The sequence below is a fragment of the Antrostomus carolinensis genome, unplaced genomic scaffold, assembly GCF_000700745.2.
Source record: "Antrostomus carolinensis isolate BGI_N321 unplaced genomic scaffold, ASM70074v2 scaffold50632, whole genome shotgun sequence".
Lineage (NCBI taxonomy): Eukaryota > Metazoa > Chordata > Aves > Caprimulgiformes > Caprimulgidae > Antrostomus > Antrostomus carolinensis.
The window spans coordinates 7,569-15,910 of NW_010299833.1; the positions used below are offsets into that span (position 1 = coordinate 7,569).

The following is an 8,342-nucleotide window of genomic DNA, read 5'->3' on the forward strand; positions in this document are numbered from 1 at the left end:
CTCCCCCCGGCCCCCGCTGCCAGCCGTGGAGGCAGCGAGCACCGACGCCGAAGCAGAGGCAGAGTCCAGCGTGGAGAAGCAGCCAGGTTGGTGGTGTGTGCATGGGGAGGTGGGGGTACAGCATCGGGCCCTGCCCACAGAGCAGTGGGCTCAGGCTCCCCGCAGCCACGCCAGCCAGGTCCCCATCCTGGCGCTGCTGCCGTCTTCCGTGCTCAGCAAAGGGTTTGCCTTTGAGCTGCGGATGCTCTTGGCTCTGAAAATGCTGTGGCCTTCCCCTGTCATTGCCTGATGAAGGGGGAGAAGAGGCAACCTGCCTGGTCAGTGACAGCCTCCTGGGGACTCGGCACACCAGTCCACTCTGTCACCCTTCTCTAGATGTCTCTTGCAATAAATGTTTTCCAAGAGAGATCCCTGGAGGGAAGGACCGAGCACTTCAGCTGCCGCTCCTCCGCAGCGGGGTGAAGGGAGGGCACAGGGACGCTGCTGCATTGTCACGGCTGCTGGTGCCCCTTGGGTGAACCACATCACTCTTCTTCATCCCTTCAGACACGAAGCCAGACGAGACCCCCCCCGCAGCAGTGAAGGAAGAGGCCCCTCTCATTAATGTGGGGAGGCTGAATGGAGGGAATCGCATAGACTACGTGCTGCAGGAGAAGCCGATAGAGAGCTTTAACGAGTATTTATTTGCACTACAAGGGCATCTCTGCTACTGGTAAGTTTCTGCATAACCCTCAAAGCTTCAAATTCATGTCCAATGTCAGCAAAATGCCATCGTTTTAAAAGCCAATGTAAAAAGAAAAGCCTTAATTAAGTAAATAAGGTATTTTCCTGCCTGTAACGCAGACACAGAGGGGGGGTAGGAACAGAGGAAGGAGATGGGTGTCAATCTCCTTGCCTAGCACTGCCTGCATTTGCTGAGTGCTGCATCTACCCTGCAACTATCAGGGATGAAGGTGTCCCTGCTGATGGCAGGGGGGTTGGAACTAGATGATCTTTAAGGTCCCTTCCAACCCAAACCATTCTGTGATTCTATGACAGACTGGAGGGAAGTGTCCCCCTCTGATTCCCATCTCCTCCTCCTCCAGGGAGTCAGAAGACACCGTTCTGCTGGTTCTGAAGGAGATCTACCAGACACAAGGCATTACACTGGATCAACCTTTGCCAGGCAGCCAGTGACCAACCTCTGCTCTTCTGGCTGCTTGATGTAAGTCACTTTGCCTACACCTTCCTAGGACACCTCAGGGGGCATCTGGTCCCTTTGAGGGAATCGTATTCCTTATTTACAGTGCTGTGACTAAGGTAGGAGTTTATGTCAGGTTTTTTCTTTGGCCCATCAGCACATTTGGCTTCTTTCCCCTTATCCTGCACACAAGCACTATCAGACACGAGGAGAGCTAATAAACTGCTGCTGCTGAAGATAAGGGCAGCAGCAACTGTGCACGATCAGCTCAGTCCACCAAGGGAAGGACCAGATGTGTGGCCCGTACCCCAAACCTCCTGGGCTAAACATGTCTCACAGACAGGTAGCAAAGCAGAGCATGGGCCCTGCGGGTCTTGCAGGGCTGTTTTCACCCACTGCTGCTAATTCCTGGCTGAGGGTAGACCAGGGGTAAAATGCATCCGTATGTTTTCTTGCCCTCAAAGCCTAATGCTGGTAATTGCTGGGTACAGGGGGTGAGGCTGGGTGGATTTGGTCTGCCCTAGTGTAGCTATTCTGATGTTCTCCTTTTGCATTCTTAGATCCAATTCAACCGAGTACTCACCAGGAAATCTTCTCTGCCTTCCTCTCTCCTCTGCTGCTGTGTCCCGCATGCTGCTTCCCAAGTACTTGCTGCTACCTGGAGATAAGGATGATTTTCCTCCATTTTGGGTAGGGGTGGGGGGGAAAAAATTATCAAGGGAAAACACTTCTGCTCAAACACACACACAGCACCAGCCCTGTGACTCCCTGTGGCAACATGTACTTGTAACCCTCCACCCTGTAAGTTATCACCCTCGCTCCTCTAGCACCCAAGCAGACCAGCTGTCTGGGCGAGGAACCAGCCTCCAGGGCCTGACTCTGCTCCTGGCTGAGCGAGGACACTCGCAGCTGGTGACCTTGAGGAATAAAAGCCTTAAACACGCAGCGTGGAGAGAGCTACAGCAGCCTTGTCAAGCAGAGGAGATTGCTGACTTCTCCCTGCCATAACACAGAGCACCAGGCGTGAGGACTGTGGTCTTTGGGAGGTGAAGCACAGGCGGCTGCTGCTGAGCGAGCAGGAACGTGGCTACCAGCCATCCTCCTCCTCTCTGTGAACTGCTGCTGCATGGTTTGTGCACCCGTGGGCCGTGCCAGGCAGGACCACTCCAGAAAACAGCTCCTGAGAGCAGCATCTGTGTGTGTCCTTGACCCAGGCACTCCTGCCTGCTGTCATATGCTGGTAGTGACTTCTCAGCATCCTCACCCTTCCCATGGTGGCCAACAAACCAAGGGCACTGCCTGCATCTTGCTGAGGACCACAGCTGGTGGCCAGGTGGGAGGAGGGGGAAAGAAAGGTTCATCTCTAGATCAAACTACAGTGAGACTGGAGGAAAGCGGCTGCTCCTCAGCAGTGTCCAGGCAATTTGGAGGTCTGGGGGGACAGACAGCCCTGCTGTGCTTTGCAGGGGCACGGAGGGATCCTGCCATCCTGCTGCACTGTGGCTTTTGGGAGGCTTGAGGCATCTCATGCCGGCCAGGCTCCAGCCATTGTTTTTGGTTTTAAATACACAAAATGCAGCCAGTGAAGTTGGAGCCCAGATCTGTAGGGTCTGGACACTGTGTCCCAATAATCCCACTGAAGAACTGACACCAGCTCAGTCTGTAGATGCCTGTGTGCTAGCTCTGCTCCAAGGGGGACGGGGACAGAGAGCCTCGGGGACCCCTCCTTTGTGACCAAAGCCACCCAGGCTGACTGGCTGGGCTGGAGCCCGGGGACAAGGCAGAGGTGGAGCCTCAGCCATGTGTAAGGTCGTGGCTGTGACAGCCTTTGGAAGAGCCAAACCACTTTCCCCTCCTGCTGACTTTTGCCCTGCGTGGGGTAAGGAGCCTTTTTTTTCCACAGCCTGTTTGTCCTCTGTTGTACATTATTTGCACTATTGGAAAGGTTTTGTTTGCAGCCTCCATCCCTCCTCCCACCCCGAAGGAACAGAAGCTGTTCTTTTACCTGACGGCAGAAACAAACCTGCTGCTCAGTCGGCGCCTGAACTACTGATTGCTAAAGCGTCTCCTACAAGAGGAGGAAAAGGAACAGTCTTAACATGGGACACTTCCATCATCAGCTTTTTAAGTTGTGCACTTTGTTTAAAAAAAAAAAAAAAAAAGTTAAATACATTTTAAATGTTATTTAATGTCTTTTCCAGTAAAAGCCAAAATAAATAAGTAGATGACTGTGGTGTGTGCATGTCTGGGGGGGAGAGAGAGGAGAGGGGGTTTCACACGTGCACAATTTTAGGGGAAGGTAAAGCTATTTCTGTAACTTCTGCTGAAGTTGCTGGGTCATAGAGGGCTTACGTAGCCCAAACTGAAGATGAGGGGATGGTGTTTTCATTACTGTGACGTCCTGAGCTTGGCAGAGGCACATGTGCCTCGCTCTGCTACAGCCTCCCCTTTGCTGTCTGTGTGTACATACAACTTGATCAAAAATACACATTATCTGTGGAGGAGACTAGTGACAAACAACTACTTACAACAGTCCTGCCATACAGCTGTGCCTCGGGTTTCCCAGCAGCACTCTACCCTTCCATTGCCTGAGAACACAAACTGCAGAGTAGGGGCACAAGCACCTCGGAAGGGATGCTTTCAGACACCACTGCGTGTTCTGCTGATTGTCATCTCTTTACAACCATATTAAAGCTGCAAGGAAAGAGATATAAAATAAACACCCAGCTAGAAACCGCTGCAGACACACCAAAGGAAATGGCTTATACAGCAATAAACCCAGTCCTTGAAGTAAAGTTCTTAGTGCCACAGCTCATTTAAAAAATTAAACTCCTTTATTAGTCACATTAGAAAAAAATCAGAGCTATCACAGTAATACAAATAACCATCATGCTAGTTTCATCTTCCCTCTCCCCCACTTAATCCACAATTAGAGACTGCAACCTCATTATTCCAAATTAGCTCAGCTGTGATTGAAAAGACAGACTTAAACCCGGTGCCAGGAGCAGGACCTGTGCTTCATTTTGACACATTTCCCACGAGAAGGGGTGGGACAGCTCGGCTGGATTGAAGGGAGATGACTGACGGTGCTTTCTGGACAGGACACAAGAACATTCACTGGCTGGGGCTCACCAGATTGTCACATTTTTCCAGTTCTTGCTTCAGGACCTTTGGTACCCTGGCTGTCCTCCTGCAGGCTTGCACACCCTCCCGAAGGGAAGGATGCCCACAAAATTGGGTTAAACGAAGCAACACAGGCCCCTGAGCAGGACAACTTACCAGCACTGCAGAGCACACCTGCTTGGGTTTCAGGTTCATCCTCATTTGAGACACTTCTCATGACCAACCTCCCCAAAACCTTTCCCTGCCCTCGCGTTCAAGGAGCAGCAGGAAAGGTGCCGGCAGGACAGAGCCCGTCACTATAAGTCCAGGTGGAAGCTGGAAGCTGCAGGCTTGTCTTGGTGTGCTGGGAGTTGTCTGGATTTGTACAGAAATGGTTTGTGGCACATGGAGTCCATCAGAGGAGGGTAATACTGCCTGTAGCAGAGGTACGCAAGCGTGAAGCCGATCGCTGAGCCAACCAACACATCTGTGGGCAAGACAAGAGGAGAGTTAACTTCCCTCCCAAGCTTCATGATTGAATTCTCCAGCAGGCAGCTCTGCAGCCTGCTGAAAAGCTATAAAACTAAGCCTGGCATATATTTCAAAAAACAAAGAGAAAGGCATCATCACCTTACAGGAAGCAAAAAAATTATCACTGGAGAAGTAATTAAAAAACCCAAGTTGCCATCGTAGGCTCTGAACATCTTCGTGGCAACGCAGACCCACCCTGTGCTCACAGTGTCCCTGTCCAGGTCTGCCCACAGACACCGACCCACCTTGCCAGTGGTGCTTGTAGTCACAGGTGCGGGACACGGCGATGAGGGAAGAGGAGGAAGGCACAGAGCCGCAGAGCCCTCCCTCCACGGCCGGGAGAGAAGCAGCGCAGCTTCCCAGCGATGTAGAAGGCAGAGAAGGCAAGACCAGCAAAGGCAACTGCAAGAGAAGGGTGCTGCTTCAGAAACAGCTCCACTGTGAACCCTCAGCCAGACCTTCACCCTCTCCCCTGCTGCAGTGGAAGGGCTGAAAGAGGATGTCTGTCCTGCCCAAGGAAAGCCCAGCTCATGAGCGATGGAGGAGCCGTAGAAGCTGGTACTCAGCAAGCATCACTCCTCCCAGGAGCTACAGCCAGCTTCAGAGGACATCTTTCACCCCACTACTTTAGAGGGAAAGTCGAGGCCCCTAAAAAGGCCAATTAATGTAGCCAAAGCCACAGGGTGCATGAAAGCAAACCCAAGCTGCCCTCCCCACAGGCTTCTCCTCACCACAGGTCACTGTTGGGGGCTGCAGCAAGTAGGGGACATGGAAAACTTACAGGAAGCGTGTCCACTGGGGAAGCTTTTGCGTCCCTCAGTCACTGTGCCAGGGTCCCCTGTGCACACCAGCTCCACGTTGGCTCGTCCGTCCGGGAAGCATCGGTAGAAGAAGTCTGGCCGTGGCCTAGGGCAGAGAACAAGCCACGTAGCCCTCAGGGGGTGCAGTGATCCCAGCACCCAGCCCTCCCCTGGAGCACCCACATCCCAACGCAGTCACCTGCCACCTCACACAGCTCCCCCCGTTGTGCAAAGGGAAGGTGGTGAGAAGTGCAAACCCCAGCGTGGCACCCAGCCCTGCTCCTCCCGGGCAGGCAGAGCTCAGCAGATGAGAGCCAGGCTGTGGCAGCACAGCCTCACCAGCCCAGCACTGGTTTAGACCCTGAGGATTAGCACTGGGCTGATCCTCCCCATCCAGCCCAGCAGAGCAAATGAATTCCCACACAATTCAACACTCCCTGGTTGCACAACCTGTGGACACACTGGAGCAAACCTCTCAGGCTGCAGCTCGGCACAGGTAACTTTTTGCCACCCTGACCACGCGGCCCAGGGAGATGAAACCATCCCATCTGCTCCATGTACACGTACCAAAGCTCTCCTCCCTGGCACAGGCCTGAGCAAGCCCATCCAGATGATGTACAGAGACAGCAGGTCCCTGCCAGTGTTTGTTCTAACACTGAATTGTCTTTACAGCTAGAAAAAACACATTCTTTCCAGGCTGAGCTTGTCCAACTTCAACTTCTGGCCCTTGCTCCTGCTATTGTAGCTCCACCAGTGCACAGATGTGCCTCCCCTCCCCACACCGCACAGATAGGAAAGAGCCAGTTTCTTACCTCCCCACAATGAGCTTCAGGGCATTTGTGAAAACCCCGTTGAGGGCGAGAGCAAGGCTGGCAGCTAGGAGAGAGCAGAGAGGTCAGGTCAGCATTGTCTCCATCTGAACAGGCAGCTTCGAGGCGCATTCAGGCCCGGGCAGTGCTCAAACTTCAGCTGGAGCCACACAGCTCGGCTTTGATACCCCTGGCACAACACTTGTGCCCCAGCAAGAGCAAAGGACTCATCTGTGAGACCCCCAGCTCACGGCCACAGCACCGTGGCAGACTCCGTGGGGGTCCGCAGCTCTCTGGGATAAGGAGGAGCTCACCAAGGCAGGCTTCCCGCGTGTCTTCTCGGTCGGCATTCATGAACACCCTTGCCAGGACAATGAGCAATAAGGGACACAGAAAGGCGATGAACTGCCACAAAACAAGAAGATTGTCAGGTGTCTGTTAGCGAAGCAGTTTTAAGCATCTCACAAGAACACGACAGTAACTGCTCAAGGTGACCATATACCTTCAGTCCCCAAAGCCAAGCAGCAACCTGTCCTCTCTGCACAGAACCACATTTCCATCCGAGAGCAAAAACAACCCCAGCTGTACTTGCAGCAAACCCTGGCCCTCCCTAGAGCGGGGCTGTTCCTCCTGTTTGTCACCCAATGGCAGCACCTCACCTACAGAAGCCCATGGGAAAAAACCCCAGGCAGCATAAATAATGCCATGGACTAAAAAGCCCCTCTCTGCACCCAGCTCCTTCCCGTGCTTTACCCACTCAGCACACACTCAGCAGAGCAGTGGAGCTTTCCCTCCTCTACACAAAGCCCAGCACATCCCCAAGCCCTCAAACAGCACCTCTGGCACGAGAGCACAGCTTTGGTTGGCTGCACCTCACTCCTGCCTCCAGATCCCTCGTATACCCCTTTCCAGTTCACAGCACCCCAACCTGCCCCATCCCTGCAAGCACAAGGATTAGCTCTTTGTCAGCAGCACCCATCCTGCTTGTCAGCAAAAAATCCAGGAGCCGCTGATTCAGAGTAAAACCAGTTCTCCATCACAACATCTCAGCCGCTGTGGGATTTCACCCCAGGACGTCCACGGTGTGTCTGACAAGCTCTCAAAGAGCCTGACACCACCTGAAGTCTGGTGTAACGTCCTGCTTTACACTGCTAAACGCTATTGCTACACTGAGGTTTTGTCCTGTAATGTTTAAAAACCCCCTGCTCACCTCCTGCAGAAAATCACAAGTGCTATTTGCTAAGAAAGCGGGTGTTTGCTCGGCCCAGGAGCCACCACAGCTCCCCAGAACACCCCTTCCTCAGAAGAACAGAGGGTCCCTTTAACCCACTGTGGTCTGCTTAAAATCCAGCACTTACAGTTTTATATTAAACCCTTTTCACAGAATTTAGAGACCCAGGAAAACCATTTTCACAATAAAATTACAATAAACCTTTGCTGAAAATACTTGCTTTCAAGCAAAACCTTCCCTGATAGCGTGAGAGAGCCTGGTAACCTGCTGTGAAATTGATCACGAACAATAATGAAGAGTCCTCACTAGTTTTAACGAACTTAGTTAAAATTCAGAAGACAATCCTGGACAGAAAAGCCTAAAAAGATGATAAAAAAGGACTGTGACTGTTGTCTGGTTTGCAGTAACACGTTGTGCTCTCAGTGCTGTGCATTACGAACTACAGGTGCTCCCAGTCCACGTCTTGCAGTGAGCAGCTTGGGTTTAAAAGGACAGTTTATGATGATAGAAGAAAAAGAGAGAAGTGCAGGAAACGCCTGAACTCACAAACATGGGCACTGTGGGGACGTGATCCGCTTCCACGTAGGGGTTCTTATAAAGCCACATCTCCTCGGGCTGCAGCACCCGCTGAAACGGAGACAAAAACTCCATGATCCTGGAAAATGGAAAGAAATTAATAATAATAATAA

General features: G+C 52.3%; 2 protein-coding genes across 2 annotated transcripts in view; one reads left to right on the forward strand and one right to left on the reverse strand.

Annotated features, from left to right (window-relative positions):
* The window catches only part of DDHD2 (DDHD domain containing 2), a gene marked incomplete at its 5' end in the record, with an annotated part of 7,571 nt that extends 6,395 nt beyond the window's left edge, over window positions 1–1,176 (forward strand). Inside the window, 3 exons of the mRNA XM_010162909.1 lie at window positions 6–86; window positions 547–712; window positions 1,086–1,176. Coding sequence (XP_010161211.1) covers window positions 6–86; window positions 547–712; window positions 1,086–1,176 — 338 coding nt within the window. The remainder of the gene's footprint in view (window positions 1–5; window positions 87–546; window positions 713–1,085) is intronic.
* Window positions 1,177–4,599: 3,423 nt separating this feature from the next.
* Window positions 4,600–8,304, reverse strand: PLPP5 (phospholipid phosphatase 5). Its single transcript, XM_010162908.1, is given in 7 exon segments — window positions 4,600–4,769; window positions 5,059–5,108; window positions 5,110–5,215; window positions 5,595–5,719; window positions 6,426–6,489; window positions 6,737–6,827; window positions 8,200–8,304. Coding segments are annotated over 7 exon segments (711 nt in total).
* Between the last annotated feature and the right edge of the window lie 38 nt (window positions 8,305–8,342).